This window comes from Vulpes vulpes, chromosome 1 (genome assembly GCF_048418805.1).
Source record: "Vulpes vulpes isolate BD-2025 chromosome 1, VulVul3, whole genome shotgun sequence".
In the NCBI taxonomy this organism is placed as follows: domain Eukaryota; kingdom Metazoa; phylum Chordata; class Mammalia; order Carnivora; family Canidae; genus Vulpes; species Vulpes vulpes.
The window spans coordinates 17,795,785-17,816,118 of NC_132780.1; the positions used below are offsets into that span (position 1 = coordinate 17,795,785).

Genomic DNA, 20,334 nt, shown 5'->3' on the forward strand with positions numbered 1-20,334 from the left:
GTACTTGATTTTATTTTTATTTTTTTGCATTTTTAATTTATTAATTTTTTGTATGTTTTTTATCGGAGTTCGATTTGCCAACATATAGCATAATACCCAGTGCTCAACCTGCCAAATGCCCCTCTCAGTGCCAGAAACCCAGTCACCCCATCCCCTCACCCACCTCCCCTTCCACTACTTCTTGTTAGTTCCCAGAGTTAGGAGTCTCTCATGTTTTGATACCTCTCTGATTTTTCTTTTTTTTTTAATTTTTTAAAATTTTTATTTATTTATGATAGTCACAGAGAGATAGAGAGAGAGGCAGAAACACAGGCAGAGGGAGAAGCAGGCTCCATGCACCGGGAGCCCGACGTGGGATTCGATCCCAGGTCTCCAGTATCGCGCCCTGGGCCAAAGGCAGGCGCCAAACCGCTGCGCCACCCAGGGATCCCCCTCTCTGATTTTTCCCACTCATTTTCTCTCTTTTCCCCTATGATCCCTTTCACTATTTTTTTTTATATTCCCTGTATGAGTAAAAACATCTGATGATTGTCCTTTGCTGTTTGAATTACTTCACTCTGTATAATATCCTCCAGTTCCATCCACATTGAAGCAAATGGTGGCTATTCATCGTTTCTAATGGCTGAATGGCATTCCATTATATATATATATATATATATATATATATATATATATATATATATATACCACTTCTTCTTTATCTATTCATCGGTCGATGGACACTGAGGCTCCTTCCACAGTTTGGATACTAGGGACATTGCTGCTATGAACATTGGGGTGCAGGTGTCCCCGTCACTCACTGCATCTGTATCTTTGGGGTAAATCCCCAGCAGTGCAATTGCTGGGACATAGGGTAGATCTATTTTTAACTCTTTGAGGAACCTCTACACAGCTTTCCAGAGTGGCTGCACCAGTTCACATTCCCACCAACAGTGCACATCCCCTCCAACATTTGTTGTTTCCTGCCTTGTTAATTTTCACCATTCTCACGGGTGTGAAGTGGTATCTCATTGTGGTTTTGATTTGTATTTCCCTGATGGCAAGTGATGCGGAGCATTTTCTCATGTGCTTGTTGGCCATGTCTATGTCTTCCTCTGTGAGATTTCTGTTCATGTCTTTAGCCCATTTCATGATTGGATTGTTTGTTTCTTTATAAGCTATTTATAGATCTTGGATACTAGCCCTTTATCTGATATGACATTTGCAAACATCTTTTCCCTTTCTGTAGGTTGTCTTTTAGTTTTGTTGCCTGTTTCTTTGGCTGTGCAGAAGCTTCTTATCTTGATGAAGTCCCAATAGTCCATTTATTGCATTTGTTTCCCTTGCCTTCATAGATGTATCTTGCAAGACGTTGCTGTGGCCAATTTCAGAAAGGGTGTTGCCTGTGTTTTCCTCTATGATTTTGATGGAATCTTGTCTCACATTTAGATCTTTCAACCATTTTGAGTTTATCTTTGTGTATGGTGTAAGAGAATGGTCCAATTTCATTCTTCTTCAAATGGCTGTCCAATTTTCCCAGAACCATTTATTGAAGAGACTGTCCTTTTTCCAGTGGATAGTGTTTCCTGCTTTGTCGAGTATTAGTTGACCATAGAGTTGAGGGGCCATTTCTGGGTTCTCTATTCTGTTCCAATGATCTATGTGTCGTGTCTTTTTGTGTGTGTGTGTGTGTGTTCCAGTACCACAGTGTCTTGGTGCCAGTACCACACTGTCTTGGTGATCACAGCTTTGTAGCACAACCTGAAATCCAGCATTATGATGTCCTCGGCTCTGGTTTTCTTTTTTAATATTCCCCAGGCTGTTTGGGGTCTTTTCTGATTCCACACAAATCTTAAGATGATTTGTTCCAACTCTCTGAAGAAAGCCCATGGTATTTTGATAGGGATTGCATTAAACGTGTAAATTGCCCTGGGTAACATTGACATTTTCACAATATTAATTCTGCCAATCCATGAGCATGGAATATTTTTCCAACTCTTTGTGTCTTCCTCCATTTCTTTCAGAAGTGTTCTGTAGTTTGTAGGGTATAGATCCTTTACCTCTTTGGTTAGGTTTATTCCTAGGTATCTTATGCTTCTGGGTGCAATTGTAAATGGGATTGACTCCTTAATTTCTCTTTCTTCAGTCTCATTGTTAGTGTATAGAAATGCCACTGACTTCTGGGCATTGATTTTGTATCCTGCTATGCTACACTGCCAAATTACTGTATGAGTTCTAGCAATCTTGGGGTGGAGTCTTCTGGGTTTTCCATACAGAGTATCATGTCATCTGGGAAGAGGGAGAGTTTGACTTCTTCTTTGCCAATCTGAATGTCTTTTATTTCTTTTGTTTCCTGATTGCTGAGGCTAGGACTTCTAGTACTATGTTGAATAGCAGTGGTGAGAGTGGACATCCTTGTCTTGTTCCTGATCTTAGGGGAAAGGCTCCCAGTGCTTCCCCATCGAGAATGATATTTGCTGTGGGCTTTTCATAGATGACATTTAAGATGCTGAGGAATGTTCCCTCTATCCCAACACTCTGAAGAGTTTTGATCAGGAATGGATGCTGTATTTCGTCAAATGCTTTCTTTGCATCTATTGAAAGGATCATATGATTCTTGTTTCTTCTCTTGTAGATATGATCAATCACATTGATTGCTTTACAAGTGTTGAACCAGGGCAGCCCCTGTGGCACAGCGGTTTAGCGCCGCCTGCAGCCTGGGGAGTGATCCTAGAGACCCAGGATAGAGTCCCACACCAGGCTTCCTGCATGGAGCCTGCTTCTCCCTCTGCCCGAGTCTCTGCCTCTCTCTCTCCCTCTCTCTGAATGAATAAATAAATAAATCTTAAAAAAAAACAAGTGTTGAACCAGCCTTGCATCCTGGGGATAAATCCCACTTGGTCATGGTGAATAATCTTCTTAATGTATTGTTGGATCTTATTGGCTAGTATCTTGTTGAGAATTTTTTCTGTGTTCATCAGGGATATTGGTCTATAATTCTCCCTTTTGGTGGGGTCTCTGTCTGGTTTTGGAATTAAGGTGATGCTGGTCTTATAGAATGTGTTTGGAAGTATTCTGTCACTTTCTTTCAGAGCAGCTTTAGTAGAATAGGTATGGTTTCTTTAAACGTTCGGTAGAATTCCCCCTTGGAAGCCATCTGGCCCTGGATTTTTGTGTCTTGGGAGGTTTTTGATGACTGCTTTAATTTCCTCCCTGGTTATCAGCCTGTTCAGGTTTTCTATTTCTTCTTGTTCCAGTTTTGGTAGTTTGTGGTTTTCCAGAAATGCATCCATTTTTTTTTGATTGCCTAATTTATTGGCCTAGAGCTGCTCATAATATGTTTTCAAAATAATTTGTATTTCCTTGGTATTGGTGGTGATCTCTCCTGTAAAGTAATGTGAATGGCAGATGGATTTCATAACTACAGATTCTTGGTATTGGTTGTGATCTCTCCCCTTTCATTCATGATTTTATTAATTTGAATCTTTTCTCTTTTCTTTTTAATAAGGCTGGCTAATGGTTTATCTATCTTATTTATTCTTTCAAAGAACTAACTTCTGGTTTTGTTGATCTGTTCTATAGTTCGTCTAGTCTCTATTTCATTGAGTTCTGCCCAAATCTTTATTCTCTTCTTCTGCTTGGTGTAGGTTTTATTTGCTGTTCTTTCTCCAGTTCCATTAGATGTGAGCTTAGCTTGTGTACTTGGGTTTTTTTTCCAATTTTTTGAGGGATGCATGTATTGCGATGTATTTCCCTCTTAGGCCTGCTTTTGCTGTCCCAAAGATTTTGAACGGTTGTGTCTTCATTTTCATTAGTTTCCAAGAATCTTTTTAATTCTTCTCTACTTTATTGATTGACCCATTCATCTTTTAGCAGGATGCTATTTAACCTCTACGTGTTTGAGTTTCTTCCAAGTTTCTTTGTGAATGAGTTCAAGTTTTAAGCATTGTGGTCGAAAATATGCAGGGTACAATCCCAATCTTTTGGTATTGGTTGAGACCTGATTTGTGACCTAGTATGTGGTATATTCTGGAGAAAGTTCCATGTGCACTTGAGAAGAACATGTATTCAGCTTGTGTTTGGATGCAAAATTCTGTATATATCTGTGAAATCCATCTGGCCCAGTGTATCAACCCTTGCTTCTTTGGAGATGTTGTTCTTCGAATACCTGTCATCTGCAGAAATTGCCGTGTTGAAGTCTCCTACTATTAGTGTATTATTATCTAAGTATGTCTTTACTTTGGTTATTAATTTATATACTTGGTAGCTCCCTCATTAGAGGCCTAAATATTCATGATTATTAAGTCCTCTTGTTGCATAGACATTTGAAGTGTGATATAGTGTCCCTCTTCATCTCTTACTATACAGTCTTTGAGATAAACTTTAATTTATCTGATATGAGGATTGCTACTCCTGCTTTCTTTTGAGGACCATTTGAATGGTTAAATCATTCTCCAGTCTTTCATTTTCAGGTTGGAGGTGTCCACAGGTCTAAAATGAGTCTCTTGTAGACAGCAAATAGATGGGTCTTGCTTTTTTATCCAGTCTGAAACCCTACGTCTTTTGATGGGATCATTAAGCCCATTCACGTTCAGAGTTACTATTAAAAGATATGAATTTAGTGTCATCATGATACCTAATCAGTCCTGTTTTCGTGGATTATTTCTTTGGGCATCCTCTTTCTTTTACAGAGTCCCCCTTAATATTTCTTGCAGAGCTGGTTTGGTGGTGACATATTCTTTCAGTTTCTGCCTATCTTGGAAGCTCTTTATCTCTCCTTCTATTCAAAATGAGAGTCTTGCTGGATAAAGTATTCTTGGCTGCAGGTTCTTCTCATTTAGGACCCTGAATATATCCTGCCAGTGCTTTCTGGCCTGCCAAGTCTCTGTGTAGAGGTCTGCTATTAATCTAATACTTCTCCCCATATAAGTTAGGGATCTCTTGTCTCTTGCTGCTTTAAGGATCTTCTCTTTATCTTTGGAGTTTGCAAGTTTCACTATTAAATGTCAGGGTGTTGAACAGTTTTTATTGATTTTGCGGGGGGAATCTCTCTATCTCCTGGATCTGAATGACTGTTTTCCTCCACAAGTTAGGGAAGTTCTCAGCTATGATTTGTCAAATATTCTTTCTGGTCCTTTGTCCCTTTTGGCGCCCTCTGAAACCCCAATTAAACGTAGATTTTTCCTACTGAGTCTGTCATTTATTTCCCTTAACCTTTCCTCATGGTCTCTTGTTTTTCTCTTTTTTCTTCAGCTTCCTTCCTTGCCATCAACTTGTCTTCTACGTCACTCACTCTTTCTTCTTCCTCTTTAAGCCTCATCGTTTGGACCTCCAGTTTGGATTGCATCACATTTAATTGATTTTTAATTTCAGTCTGATTCTATCTAAATTCTGCAGTCATGAATTCTCTTGATTCCTTTGTGCTTTTTTCCAGAGCCACCAGTAGCTTTATAATTGTGCTTCTGAATTGGCTTTCTGACATCAAATTGTAATCCTAATTCTGTAACTCTGTGGGAGAGAGAACTATTTCTGATTCTTTCTTTTGTAGGGAGTTCTTTCTAGTCATTTTGCTCAGTGCAGAGTGGCTAAAAAAAAAGTTGTACTGGAAAAAGGAAGGAAAAAAAGAGAAAAAAGGGAAAAAACAACAAAAAACAAATAAAAAAACAAAGAACAACAACAGAAAAAAAAAAAAAAACAAGGAGGGGTATCCTCTGGTTCTATATACTGTAAATCCCTTGACTTCCCCTGGAGCTTTCCAGCGCTGCTCAGGCAAGAACTTCCTCTTCCCCTGTCCTTCCAGCTGGTCTTCAGGGGGTGGGGCCTGCTGTGCTGATTCGCGTGTGTGGACCTGGGGGAGCTGTCCCGCCCCCTGCCAGGTGCGTGGCTCAGTGGGAGCTGTTTATCCTGTGAGGCCCCTGTTCCCTGACGACCCGACCCTTCCAAGCACAGGGTGACAGAAGGAGGAACAACACAACTGGCAGCGGCCAGCCTTCCAGCCCTGGAGTCAGCTCCTGCAGTGACTACCACAGTCTCCCAGTCTGCACTGGCCTGGATGCTCTGGGGCGGTGGGCGCTGATCTGCACAGCTCTGGGCGCCCACGGCGGCAGGAGCATCCTCGCTGTCCTGTGCCCTCCCAGCCTCCGCCTGTCCCGGGGGGAGCACAGGATCTTGGGCTGTGTCCCCTGGGGCCCTGGGATCCGGGGCCTGTGCCACTGGAATCACGCTCCCGGGACCTCACAGCCCCCTCCACCCAGAGCCACTGCCTTAGCTGCTCCCGAGGCCCTGCAGGTCGCGTGCTCCAGCCCTTTACCACAGTCGGCCCGTGGTGTGTGGTGCTCTCCCCCGAGGTGTACTTCCTCTGTTAGTGACCCCGGGAACCTGGAGGCTCCACTGCCCCTTCTGGGATCCTGCCTGAGTTCCCTGGGAGTGCCTTTCCGTCCAGGAAGATTGTTAAAGCTCCTGCTTCTCCGGGACTGGGCTTTCCCTGTCTTGGAGGCTTTTGCTGCCAGCCTTAGCCCAGCTCCTCGTGGGGCCTTTCCTCCATTGTATTCTTTTTTATTTATTTCTTTTCTGTCTTCCTACCTTATTAGAAGTGGGAACTCTTCTCTCTGTAGCTTTCCAGCTGTTTTCTCTTTAAACCCCACGCCAAATTTGTAGGTTTTCAGAATGAATTGAAAGTTATCTAGGTCAGTTGGTGGGGACAGGTGACTTGGGGACCCTACTCTTCCGCCATCTTGCCCCGCCCCCAACAAAACATTTAAAAAGAAGTAAATGCAGATTGATTTGGAAATGATGATACAGAAATTTTCTAGGAAGATAACTACAAATATCAGTCCCACCTGTGGTAGTAGGTATATATATATATATATATATATATATATATATATACACACACACACACAATATATACAATATATACTATATATATATATATATATTTATACAATCCATAGAAATAGATGTTGAAGAAATGTCCATCATTAGTAAAAGCACCAGTGTCAAATGATTAAGAGGGAGATTCCCTCATTCTTTGAAGTATCAGAGAAACCAAACTCCTTTCTTAGTTCAACTGCATTGAATAGCTAGCAGAGTACTCTAGAATTTCTTTATACTGAAATTTCCTCAAGAAACAAATGTTAATTATGTAATTAGTGAAGAAATATAAAATTTAAGAGCCAGATTAGATTCCTCGGGTTTTCTGAACAAATATCCACCATTTGGTCTACGTCTACCATCCATTCTCCCTGTGAGAGTTGTATTCCAATTGCGATATTAGAAGGACCATGATGAACACAAGACCACACTTGCAGCTGACGGCAGTAGCAAGTTGAGAACTTGCCAAAACCTGGCTCAGCTTCAATAGTTCTCTAAAAGTATTCACGGAACTCGCTCAGAGATATTCTACTCATTGTCATGGCTTTCTGGGTTTGTTTTGTTTTGTTACAAAGGATACAGATTAACAACAAACATAGTGAGGTTCATAGGATTAAATTTCGGGAAAAGAACCCACTGTAGATCTTCTGGTTGTTCTCTCTCTGTGGAGTCATGGAGTGTTACTGTCTGGGGTTGATATGGGCTAACACTCATGGAGTGTTGCCAAGGAGGGAGACTCACCCAAGCCTTGGTGACCAGAGTTTTTACTACAACTCTGCCACTTACCTTCTGGATGGCTGACCTTAGTCTTCATTCTGTCTCCAGGTGAGCTGATGCCTTTCATCTCCAGCCCTCCCAGAGGCTGACCTGACGATACTTTGGGCTCAAAGACTCATCCTAAAGAACATTGTTAGACAGTCTGGTCACCAAGCCTCCAAGCAAACACAAACATTCCTATCAGGCATGGCCTTGGAAAGATCTAGAGATCACCTTCCAGGATAAAAGGGCAAAGGGCAGATTTCCCTTTGTGGGAGGCTAATTCTTTTCTAGATTGTTCACCTCCTGGTGGCTGTGCAAGGCTGTCTCACAGCAAAGTATACATGCTTGTCTGGATCTCTACCTATGGTAAAGTGGTTATAGGACAGTTGGCAAGTATGAGTACGAATAGGCCTCACATTTGGAAGAAGCAGTTGGAGGAATATATTTAAAGTAAAAACTAATGAAGGCACTTGGGTGGCTCAGGGTCTTGAACATCTGTCTTTGGCTCAGGTCATGAAACTGGGGTCCTAGAATTGAGCCCCATATCAGGCTCCTTGATCAGTGGGAAGCCTACTTCTCCTTTTACTTCTGTCCCTCCTCCTCTTTGTGCACTTGGCTCTCTTTGAAATAAATAAATGAAATCTTTAAAAAAATAAAGAAACAGCTAATCCATCTTCTGTATCATTACATAGATTTTCATAATTTTGTACTAATTGAATTACTTATTTTCCTTCTTGATCTACAGATCTACCTTTGGGGAGGCAAATTCTTCTCTCTCTTATTTAGTTGCCATATCCCACAACAAAGCCATATGAATGACAAACATTCTTCACACACAAATCCACACACAGTGGTTACTGAGGCATATGTGTAAATGCACATATGCACACTCAGGACCCAGACACACTGAAATATGTATTTAAGTCACCTCACACTCTCTCAATCACATGCTCACTCACCACATGCAGACACACAGTACACCCACACAGATGTCACTGTTCCACTCACCTTCCCACAGTCGCTCACACAGTCGCCAGGTGGATATGTATCTCAGTAATATGTTTGTAGGTGAAAGTTTCATGCAGATCTCCAAATCTGGGTAACAAGACAAGAGGATCCTAATTGCCCTTTACACCCCTCACCCACCAAAGCAACAATGGCAACATTTGAAGTGTACAACATTGAAAAAGTGCTCTGGGCTTTGCCACTTGAAGTTGCAGGGTGTGGTGAGAAACTCTGAGTCTGTGGGGTCTGACTGAATTGGGTAAGAAATAGAGCACTAGTAAAGGGTGTATAGTAGAAGGGGGTGCAGAGAGCATGGGGTGTGGTCATGAGTCAGGAGGTGAAACTGTACAAGGGGTAAAGTGTAGGGAATGTGTTAATGGTACTGTGGGTCTCCATGCACAAGTGGACAAGATGTGCAGGGAAATTAAGGATGTAGCACATACTGGGCTCTGTGGGGATAAGGGGTACAGAGATCAAGAAATCAAAGATACGACAGAGATGAGAGAGTGTGCACAAGTAAGTGAGGGGTAGGACTGTGTAAGAGGCACAGGAAAATCTATGTCCATGGTAAGTTAATGAGCACAGCAGAATGACAGTGTGTCTTTTATAAGATTGATTTCATTTTTTACTTTATTTTATTGCATTTTGTTTTACATTATTTTATTTTATTTTTTTATTTCATTTCACTTCATAAGAAAGGCAGGCTACACATTAGCACGTCAGTTGGATGTAGCAGGAGTCTCAGAACCTTGACCCCCCAGTCTCCTACAAATGGACCTTGAGAGCTAATCTTGAGGTTCCAGCAGGGGAGCACAGCTACTTACATATCCTTGACCAAAGAAAGGTCCTCCCTTATCAGGAAAGTTTGTCCTCTTCTGCCGAGTGTACAGCTTTGGGAAGGATGCACATGGAGCTGAGAGGAAGAAAGGGGACCCCCGTGCCTAGCCTGCTAGATCAGCAGAATCAGTCCTGGCCATCAATGCTGTGACAGATGTCACAATCCTATTCACTTCAAGTCTGAAAGATTCTTTTGGTGGTTGGACACAACACAATGAGAGATGAAAGGCAGAACCGTATTACTAGCAGCTTCACACCAGAGAACCAGAGGGGGTTCACACCAGAGGGGGGCCACAGTGCCCCCTCTTGGGAAGAGTAACAGAAGTCTGGAAGTGGATGGGGCAGCTAATATATGAGAAATAGAGTGGGGGTAGTTGAGTTTCAAAGCTCCCTGAGCATTGGCACTTTGGGATAATTCCCTATGTGCCAGGGCATATGGAGGTTCCTCTTCCAGTGGTCATTGGCTCAAGAACAATTAGAACTGGTGCATGACCAAAACAAAACAAAAACAAACAAAAAACAAAGCAAAACAAAAACCTGGTGCATGATGACCAGAAGTAGGAGAGTCCATAAGGAGAGTGGTGGTGTATGGGTTTGATAAGTTGCTAAAGAAGGGCAGCCTACTTTGCCCTAGCCTGGGACTCCCAACTGGGTTGAGGCAACATAAAACAGGAAATTCAAGACTATACTACAGGGTATTTTGGGATATGAATGTCCTGAGGATAGCTAAAGTCCACGATAGAGCCAGACGAGGGACGAGGAGTAGGAGTCTTACAGGAGGCTCATAGTTGTGGAGATAAGAGGACTGCATGATGAAATCAGTGGTGGAGTGTAGTGGATTTGAGTAGACTAAGGAACCCAGAGGAAAACAGCAGATGTAGTAGGCAGGTGAATGGGAAACACAGGGAGGTGATGGCACTGAATATGTGAAAGCTGGGATTTTGATGGAGGTGTGAAAAGTGTTTGGAATTGGGCTGAGTTCACTGGAATGGGGGAAATATATATCTGGGGGACTGCAGAAGCAGTGTTTGGCTGAAGTCACAGTAATGATATGAGGGAGAGATTTGACAGAGGGGAGAAATCCTAAATGGGTGAAGGATGGAGGTAGTAGAAATGTCCAAGCAAGATGGAGGGATAAGTAAAGTAAGGAGTTGGAGGATGATGGGGGTAGCTCTTAGGAATGGAACTATCCACATACAAATTTTTCACAATGATACAATGATTTCATTTTTGCCTCTTCAGAAATCTAGGATCCAGGCGTGTCAGGGATTTATTTTATTGTCTTCATCTCTTAATTTTTTAAATCAGATCAGTTGCCACTCTTTCTTTTCTCTGTCTTCAGTGATAGGGAAAGTTTTGGGACGGTTGTCATTGTTTTGCAGAATGTCTCTCAGTGTGGGTTTCTTTGATTGTGTCTGTCATCCTGAATCTCAGGCACCACCTTGGAGCAGAACTTCTACACAAAGGTGATGGTGGGTCCTCCTGGGGGCATCTGCTCAGAAGCAAAGGTTATGAGGAAATGTCAGTGCACTAGATGTGTGGATGAGCTTCTTGCAGGGAGGAGCAGGAGATGTGGTTTGTTGCAGTGAGCTGGGGAGAAATGGTGTGCCCACAGACATTCAGGCTCCTGGAGGATCCCAGTCAGCTCTCAGATGCAGGTTGATTGGAAGCCAATTACTAGAGTGGAATATCCCAAAGAATGTCTTTCGGGAAGATTCCAGATATTCTCAGGCTCATTACAATTTGAGAAGTAGTGTGGAGCTAAAAGGTCCTGCGTGCTAGTTTCACATTTAGGATCATTTGGAAGGAGTTTCGAAAACCATCACTTGTGCTCTACTCACCCCCCCCTTTTTATGTCAGTTGTTGTGTCCTCAGGACACATCTGAGAATGGAGCTGAAGCTCTGCCAATGGGGAAATAACAACTGTCTGCTCTGCATGGTTTTGTAGGAAGATTCAGTACAGGCACATCCCCAGTGCTGTAGCAGGATTTAGGGTGTTTCTGGAGGGCAATGCCTCTGATGACCGGGGTGAAGAAACTCATGTTATGACCTTGAGATCAGAGCTGTCTGTCTTTGAATCCCTCCTGTTGAAAAGGACATGGAAGGGCATGCTATTCTGTATTTCAAGTTCTTTCCACCTGTGGGGAGACGGGGGCAAGGGAAAGCGTATCAGTTTGATAGGGTTGCCAGGACCATGAACTGAGTGTTGGAAGCAATAGAAATTTATTATATGGGAGTTCTGGAGGCTACAGTCTAAGATGAAAGTGTCCTCAGAACCATGTATTTCTCTGAAGGTCCTGGGGGAGAATATGCTCTGGGCCACTCTCCCAGCTCTACATCCTTGGCTTTTGGCAGTATAACTCCCGTCTTCATTTGATATTTTCCCCATATGAATGTCTTCCTCCAAATTTCCTATTTCTGCAAGGATACCAGTCATGTTAGATTAGGGGCCACCTACTCCATATGACCTCTTATTAAATTAACTAATTTCATCTGCAATCACCCTATTTCCTAAAAAGGGCACATTCTGAAGTTCTGGGTGTTAAGACATCAGCATATTAATTTTTTAAGGTTTTATTTATTTATTCGTGGGAGATACCGAGAGAGAGGCAGAGATAGGCAGAGGGAGAATCAGGCTCCCCACAGGGAACCTGACGTGGGACTTGATCCCAGGACCACAAGACCATGCCCTGAGCCAAAGGCAGATGCTCAACTACTGAGCCACCCAGGTGTTCCATCAACATATTAATTTTGATGGGACTCATTGGAACCCATAACAGAAGGGCTGGTGTTGAGGCCATAAAAGGCATATTTGCAAAATGTGGTTTTTCCAGATAATGAGAAAGAGGCCTGGAGATCTGGAGAGCAAAGGAGAGATGTTTTTCTGAGACAAAGAGTGAGTTCCAGGTGAGACCCTGTATCCTTCCATCCTCCTGAGAGGCCATCGGTTTATACCTTGAATACCTTTCCTTCTCTCTCTCAAGCCTGTCACACTGGCCCTTTTCCCTGGGTTCTTTGGCTCACTCACACCCACTCTTCTCTCCAGGGATCTCTGTCATATGCCTCTGGTTCCTCCCCTGCTTCTTTTTTCCCCCAGGCTTTGTGTCCTTGTCCCACACGCCAAGAATGTCTTAAGAGGTACGTGTTAGAAACTTATAGTTGTTCTTGGTAATTGGCAACTGGGAGAAAAGTTTTCAAAAATATTCTCAGCTCCCAAGCCTGTCAGTGCTAATGCTGCTTCAGGTGAAATGATAATTGCAGTTGTGAGGGCAGGGGAGCTCCCTGAGCTATAAACACATATCTCAGACCCCAGCTGCCCCTCTTGCACACATACCGCTTGCTCTGCCCATCCACTGAGCCCGCCATGTGGGCAACAAGATCAAGTTGGTGGATTTTCTTTGCATTTCTATCTGAGCAGTAGAATCTGTAAGGGAAGGAGTGGTATCAGGAGTCCAGGTAAGGGAATGTATTAGACAAGGGAGATTTCTGCATATGAATCTGGTCCAGTGCCGAAGCCAGGCATGAAGGTGAAATACATCCTAAGGCAGGAACTAAGATGCTAAAGAGGTGGGTCTTCTAGCCCTTCAGCCATCTCTGATGGCTCCTAAGTCAATATAGTATAATACTCACTGACAGTGATGTGGTTTCATCTATCTGTGGTTAGCATATCTCATTTTTAATGTCCTTAAGGATGGTGGTTCTGGAGTAAGTGTCCTGTACAGCCTACTTTGCATGAACCACAGAGATAATAGTTGGATATAAGGTGCACTCATAACACTTCCATGCTTGTAATAAAGAGTCAATTGAATCTATAGTAATCATTGGATCCTATGCAGAAACAGTGTGTCTGTTCACAGTTGCTGGAATGGACATGTTTTCTGTAACTCTGGGTCTGTGAAATGCTTAGCAGATTAAAAAATTGTGTCTCAATAGATTATGGAGAGATGTTTCCAAGTAAAGTTAGGGAAACAGCTTTTAAGAAAAATGTTCTGAAGTTTCACTGATTTTTAACCTCAAACATATTTTGTGATATTTCTGCTCCTCTTCAATATTATAATACCAATCCTAAAAGTTATGTCAGTTATACAATATACAAGGTTTGTGCCTTAACATTCCATTTTGTGTATGTCTTATATTTTAATATCTTTTTGAAAAAGATTTCATGTATTTATTTTTAAGAGAGAGAAATCAGGAGCACAAGCGAGTGCATGAGCAGGAGAAGAGGCAGAGTGAGAGGAAAGAATATCAAGCCGTCATCTTGCTGAGCATTGAGCCCAGAGCAGTGCCAACCTTAAGACTGTGAGATCCTGACCTGACCACAATCAAGAGTCAGATGCTCATCTGACTGAGCCACTCAGGTGCCCCTATATTTCATTATCTTTTACAAATATTGCTTTATTGCTATTAATTTTATTTAACTCAGGTATTAATTAATTGATACAAATATGATCTGAAGACACTAGTAATATTGTTTCTAATGCACACAATTTAGTTGGGCACCAGTACTTTCTGTTTTGGGTTCCTATGTCCTGCGGTATTGTACTTTTGTTGCCATCCTAATATTGAGCCATTCTTGCAATCATGAAATTCAGCTTGTCATGGGGCAGGTACCTGAAACTCTGTAGTACTGCAATCAGTGCATCTACAGTTTATTAAGATCTCTAAAGCTTTATTAAAGCTCCTATTTGGCTATAGAAACAGGCTTCGTAAATAAGTGGGAACTTGTCATTAGCAAAAATTTGAAATAAAATACCACTAATCTAAATTGAAATGATAAAATGCAAACATAAAACTAAACTGAGATCTGGTTTATTTAAAAGAACACAGCTAACTAGTATTTTTGTATATTATGTATTAAACACACTAATTTTGTTACCAGCCTGGATAGGTTCCAATCTCCACTCTGCCCCTAAAGAGTGAATGAATTCAGGCAAAGCACTTTGCCTCTCTGTGCCTATGTTGTCTTCATCTTTATGAGGAATGAATTACTTGGTGCCTCGTGAATTTGTGGGAAATAAGAAGTTACAACATGGGTAGCCATTATACCAGTGAGTCAACATTTCAAGTATTTGGTAATATTTGTGTATGCAACCCTTGAAAGGCCCTAAATGATAAAAGAGCTGTAAGTATAATTTCAAAGTAGGAAGTGTTGATTAGTGTAGGATATTGGATTTCAGTTGACATTATTCGTGTGGCCCCTTCCTCATGTTCTCACACAGGATCCTCTAGCCCAGGAGACAAATATCAGTCACTGAGACCTGACAGGATGGCCACCAGGGATCTGGCAGTAGGAGTGATCTTCTTAATACAGACTGTGGTTGGAATCTTGGGGAACTTCTCTCTTCTTTACCATTATTTCTTCCTTTATTTCACTGGGTGTAGGCCAAGGTCCACAGATTTGATTGTTAAGAATCTGATTGTAGCCAACATTTTGGTCCTGTTCTCTACTGGAATACACAACACAATGATGTATTTTGGGTTGTATCATATCATCAGTGATTTTGGATGTAAAATTTTTCCCTATGCTCGTGGGGTGGGCAGGGGAGTGTCCATTGGCACCACCTGCCTCTTGAGTGTCTTCCAAGCCATCACAATCAGCCCCAGGAACTCCAGGTGGGCAGTGCTTAAAGGGAAAGCTGCCAAGTGCATTATCCCTTCTATTGTCCTGTGCTGGGTCTTACAGATACTGGTAAATATAATATATCCTATGTTTCTTACTAGCTCTTTAAGCAACAAAAACATCACAAACAGAAAAAGTTTCAATTACTGTTCAGCTGAACGTCATGACAAAACCAGAGACTCATTGTACGCAGCATTGTTGTCATTCCCTGATGTGATATTTTTGGCGTTCATGCTCTGGACAAGCGGCTGCATGGTCTTCATCCTATACAGGCACAAGCAGAGAATGCAACACTTTCTTAGGACCAATGTCTCTTCCACATCATCACCTGAGTCCAGAGCCACCAAAACCATCCTTCTTCTGGTGAGCACCTTTGTCTGCTGTAACACCCTTTCCACTACCTTTCATATTGTTTTGTCTCTTTTTGATAATCCCAATAGGTTGCTCTTGAACATTACTTCAGGACTCACTCTCTGTTTCCCATCTATCAGCCCCTTTTTGTTCATGGCCCGTGAGCAGAGTATCCATGGTCTGCTTTGTCAGTGCAAAGAACATAAAGTACCTCCATCCTATGAATAGTATGTAAATTTTAAGTATTTCTGTACTATTTTTTTTTGGTAATTCATGCATGCCCTCCACTACAATTATGAGAGGCTAGCTGGAGAAGAATGGTAAATAGAACATGTTGATCATCTTCTTCAAAGTGAACCTAAGTTATAATACAAATGGCCGTGAAATAGGATTATCTTTAAATAACCATGTGATTGAAGTTGCTAGTGCTTGCAGGAGGAGTTAGAAATTATGCAAGTATAAACACCAAACCTGAAATAATCTGGATACTTGGAGAAGTCTTTGAGTGTGTCATGTAAATTTATCATAGTAAATTTCCCAGAAATGAAGTAGGCTTTGTATTATGAAGGAGCATGAAAATGGATCAGCATGTGGCAGGTCATCACTGAAACTGAAGGGAGTAGTGATGGAGTGAAAAATTCAGTCAGTGAGCAAAGCTTTGGGGAGCCAGTTGCAACTTCATACATTTTTTTTTTAACTTCATACATTTTATACTAGAGATGCAGTAGTCAGTCATGTGAAATATAATGTCATGGAAGCATTGGAGATAAGCATGCGTAAATATTTTCAGGTAGAAATGAACAGATTGTATTGGAATAGGTAGTAGAGAGCATAGAATTACATTTTAGTTGATTCTTTTAAAAATATATTTTATTTATTTATTTGGGAGAGAGATAGCATGAGCGGCGGGGAGAGAGGAAGAGACAGAGGCACACTGCCCCCTGAGCAGGGAGCACGAAGCCCAACTAGATCCCAGAACCCTGGGATCATGACTGGAGTCAAAGGCATACTCTTAACAAATGGAGTCACCCAGGGGCCCCCATTATAGCTGATTCTTAAACAACAGCAGGTGATTGTGACAATTTTAAAGAAATAGGTATAATGGGCAGCCCCGGTGGCTTAGCGGTTTAGCGCCGCCCTCAGCCCGGGGTGTGACCCTGGAAACCTGGGATCGACTCCCACTTCTGACTCCCCCCATGGAGCCTGCTTCTCCCTCTGCCTGTGTCTCTGCCTCTCTCTCTCTTGTCTCTGTGTCTCTCATGAATAAATAAATAAATAAAAATTTTTAAAAAAGTAATAGGTATAATAGAAACTAGTATCTAGAGAAGACAGATCTTTCTCTCCTTTGTGAAGATGATTTGAGCCTGTTGGCAAGAAAGAAGTTTGGAGGAGAATCCTCGGGTCTCCGAGGTGTAGAGATTAGTTTATGGTAGACTTTCACTGAATTTGGGTCCTGAAGGGAGACCCATTTGAAAGGGAGAGACATGAATCCATTCTGTTCATGTGATGATGTGGCTCCATGATTTTAATTTTCCCTCAATTTTAGAAGAGATTTTTACATAGTTTTCCCTGAATTTACATTCTGAAGCAGAGGCAAAGTTGAGAAATCAGTAATTTGAGAAAAAAAGTAGTATTTGATCAAATGAATATATATATATATACAAATTATATATAGAACCTTGTACCACAAAATGGAATCCAACACAAGAAACAGAAAAAATGAAATATCAACGCATACATACCCAATACTGTATGTTTAGGGATCTATATCTGTATCTATATCTGTGTGATCTATGGGCATCTGTATATACATACAGATGTAGAGTTAATCATGTCTGTTATCCACCAATCAGTGATTTGGAAATCTGTGCATTAGGACAGTTTTCAATAGTACCAATTATAATAATAACCAATCCTAAGGTGTATGTGATCTGATGTATACATCCTTGTCATGCTAGATGTTTGTTAAAGTTCCATGAAATGTATTTTTCATTTCAACATTGATTCTATTATTTTGCCACATCTTTCGAAATGCTACCCAGTGAGCATAGGAAAACATGTTTGATTTTAAAAGGGGTAATTAGACTGAAGTTGGCCTTAGGAGGTGATATTCTGGAGGCAAAGGGCTGACTTCCACTCCCCTGGAAATCCTGTACTTTCTGAGTGGTTGGTATTGTGTTACCTGTTCCTGCTGAAATTCTTCATGTTTCTATAGAAAACTCTCCTGCTACCATCTCCAACAGCCAATCTAGTAGTGGATGTGGTGATGCTTCTCCTGTGCCTTGGAACTGAAGGAATTTCACTCTGTTTTGGTGCAAAGGGAAACCTCTGCCATTGAAAGACGCCACTTGGTATTAATATGGACTTGAACTTCCCACCTGCCTTAATGTCCTCCAATTGCCCAATGCTGCAGACCTCTGACAAAGGGAGGCAGCCTCCACCTGGAAGCCCCAACTTGGTGTATGAATTTTGGAGCCTTTGTGAGACAAATGACAGTTGTGCTCCTATAAAATAGTAGTGATTAAAAGCTAAACTAAATAATTTTTTTTTTGAAAAGCAGTGTTTAGCTTATGGTAAGCTCTCCTCAAAATCGACCTTTAGATGTATCGTATCTATGTGGCTTTATATTCCAATTATGGAATGAGTCAACATAGACTCACTTTTAACAAGGTAGGAAGGGCCACAAAGGCCCTGTCGTGTGTCATGGAAGGTGTATATTAAGAAAGAAGGCAGACTCTGCCACAGTTTGATAGGAATAACTGATATTCCTATCAGTTTGGTAGCAATAAGGGGTACCTATCCCTTGAGAGGAAATTTTAACCTCCATGTAGCCAAATCAAAAGGCGCTGGAAACCCTTAATCCTCTGAGAGTGCCCTAAATGCATGGCCTTGATTACTGATGGTTTAGGTCAGCTGAAACCTGATGTGTCCCCTGGGCCACTGGCTCTGATTAGTCTCAGGGCCAGCTCCACTGAACTGAATCAGAGGAAGGTCCTTCCTTCGTTGTTCTCAGAAACCTGGGCTGCTGCCATTGGTGTAGCTCTTCAGTGTGCCATTTGGACAGCTATGAACTGGCAGCTGAAGGACCATTCCTCCTCACCCCCCCTTCCAGTTGCAGTGCAGAAAGATTTATGTGGGTCACTCACTTAACACTCACTGGTGAGGGTCTGTTCTTCATAGAGACTGCCCAGAAACAAGCTGCTAATTGAGCCTGTTTGTGACATGGAGGTATCTTTGTATGGCACAGTTGTGACTCCTCATACCTGGCTTTATTGTGGTACACATGACAAATAAAATTGAAAAAATATTTAACATGCAGCCTTAGCTAAGAAGACCCAAATCTTAGGGAACTGGTGGTGTGGTGGGGCGGTATCAGGTATGTGGAGTACAAGGATTGAAATATGTAACCCCACCACCATTCCCTTTTTATGGGGAGAAGTTTCCTAGGTGGAGTGGGGAGAAGTCTTTGGAAAAGAAACTTGGGCTCTTCAGACATGTCCAGGAGTCCTAGCTCAGCCTTGCCCTTCAAAGGGTGCAACGAAGGTGGAAGAAGCATCTGAGTCCTTCGCTTCCCATCCCCCAAATTCCTCTGTTAAGGTGGTCCTGAGAGGTGAGTGGGGATCTGTGTTGAGTGAGGCATGGAACAGAGTAGTCGGAGGCAACACTGCTCCCATTCTGTGTGGGAAAATACACACTTAGATGTAGAGTCAATCATGTTTTTTATCCACCAATTAATGTATTGGAGCATTGTCACTAGGGACATTTTTCAATAGTACTAATTATAATAATGACCAAACCAAGGCATATGTTATATGATGTATATATTGGAGTGCTAGTTGTTTCATTGTTAAAGTTCTATGAAATGTGTTTTTCATCCCTACTTTAATTCATTTCTTTTGCCGTATCTCTTGAAGTAGCACTCAATGAACACAGGAAAACATGTTTGATTCTAAGAGGGGTAATTAGAGTGAAGATGACAGTGCTAGCTGATATTCCAGAGGTAAAGGGCTGTCCTCCACCCCTCTGGAAATCCTGTTCTTTCTGAGTCAATAGTATTATGTTGTTCCTGCTGGAACTTTCCATATTTCTGTAGAAAGCTCTCCTGCTGCCATCTCCAACAACCCAGGTAGTAGTGGATGTGGTGATGCCTGTCCTTTACTTTGGAAATGAAGGAATTCAACTTTTTTGGTACAAAAGGAAACCTCTGCCATTGAAAGATGCCACTTGGCATTAGTGTGGACTTGACCTTTCCATCTGCCATGATGTCCTCCTATTGCCTGCTGTTGCAGACCTCCCTCCGTGCTCTGCTTGGAAGCCATCCTGAACAGCATCCTGCTCTTCTTCTGTGGTTCAGGGCTGCTGATTGAGGTGCTCACCCTGGTTGTTTTCTCCAGGATAGACAGGATTTGAAATACAGAAATTTCAGCCAGAATTTTTCATGGGCTCAGACAAGATACTTCAGGCCTTTAGCCACACCAGTGAGATTTTGTGAGTCAGATTGTCTTGGGAAAGGTCACAGCTTTCCCTCTGTATAGGCATTTGAGTAACAGTGAGCATGAGGCCACTGGGCGTCCTCTTTTAATGCAGGACCAAGAGTTCAAGAGACTGCTCTAACTTCAGCCTCAGGAGGGGCAAGGCTGTCCCATCCTGGCCCTTCTCACAAGCATTCTCTCGCTGCCCTCCAGTTCTCTTTGAACCTCCTAGTTAGAGCATCTTGTGTGGACCCTGTAGGATCCCTGGACTACCAGCAAGACCACAGCCACATACTCTCTGTATGTGTTGTGTCACACCTGTCACTTGAGCGTAGAGAGCCTCAGGGTAGTCTGCTCCCAGGGTGACACAAAAGCCTCTCACCTTGATCCTCAGAGATGAATGCCAGAAATTTTTTTTGTAGATCAGTGTTATTTTCC

The 20,334-nt window shown here is 42.1% G+C and overlaps 1 protein-coding gene and 1 pseudogene across 1 annotated transcript; both read left to right on the top strand.

Moving 5' to 3' along the window:
• The first annotated feature begins 14,719 nt into the window (after positions 1–14,719).
• LOC112931483 (vomeronasal type-1 receptor 4-like) lies at positions 14,720–15,652 on the top strand. The gene has a single exon (XM_026014208.2). It carries the CDS (start codon positions 14,720–14,722, stop codon positions 15,650–15,652), a length of 933 nt encoding a protein of 310 aa, XP_025869993.2.
• A 2,038-nt stretch (positions 15,653–17,690) lies between these two features.
• Positions 17,691–19,834, top strand: LOC112931429 (transmembrane protein 216-like; annotated as a pseudogene).
• The last annotated feature ends 500 nt before the right edge of the window (positions 19,835–20,334 follow it).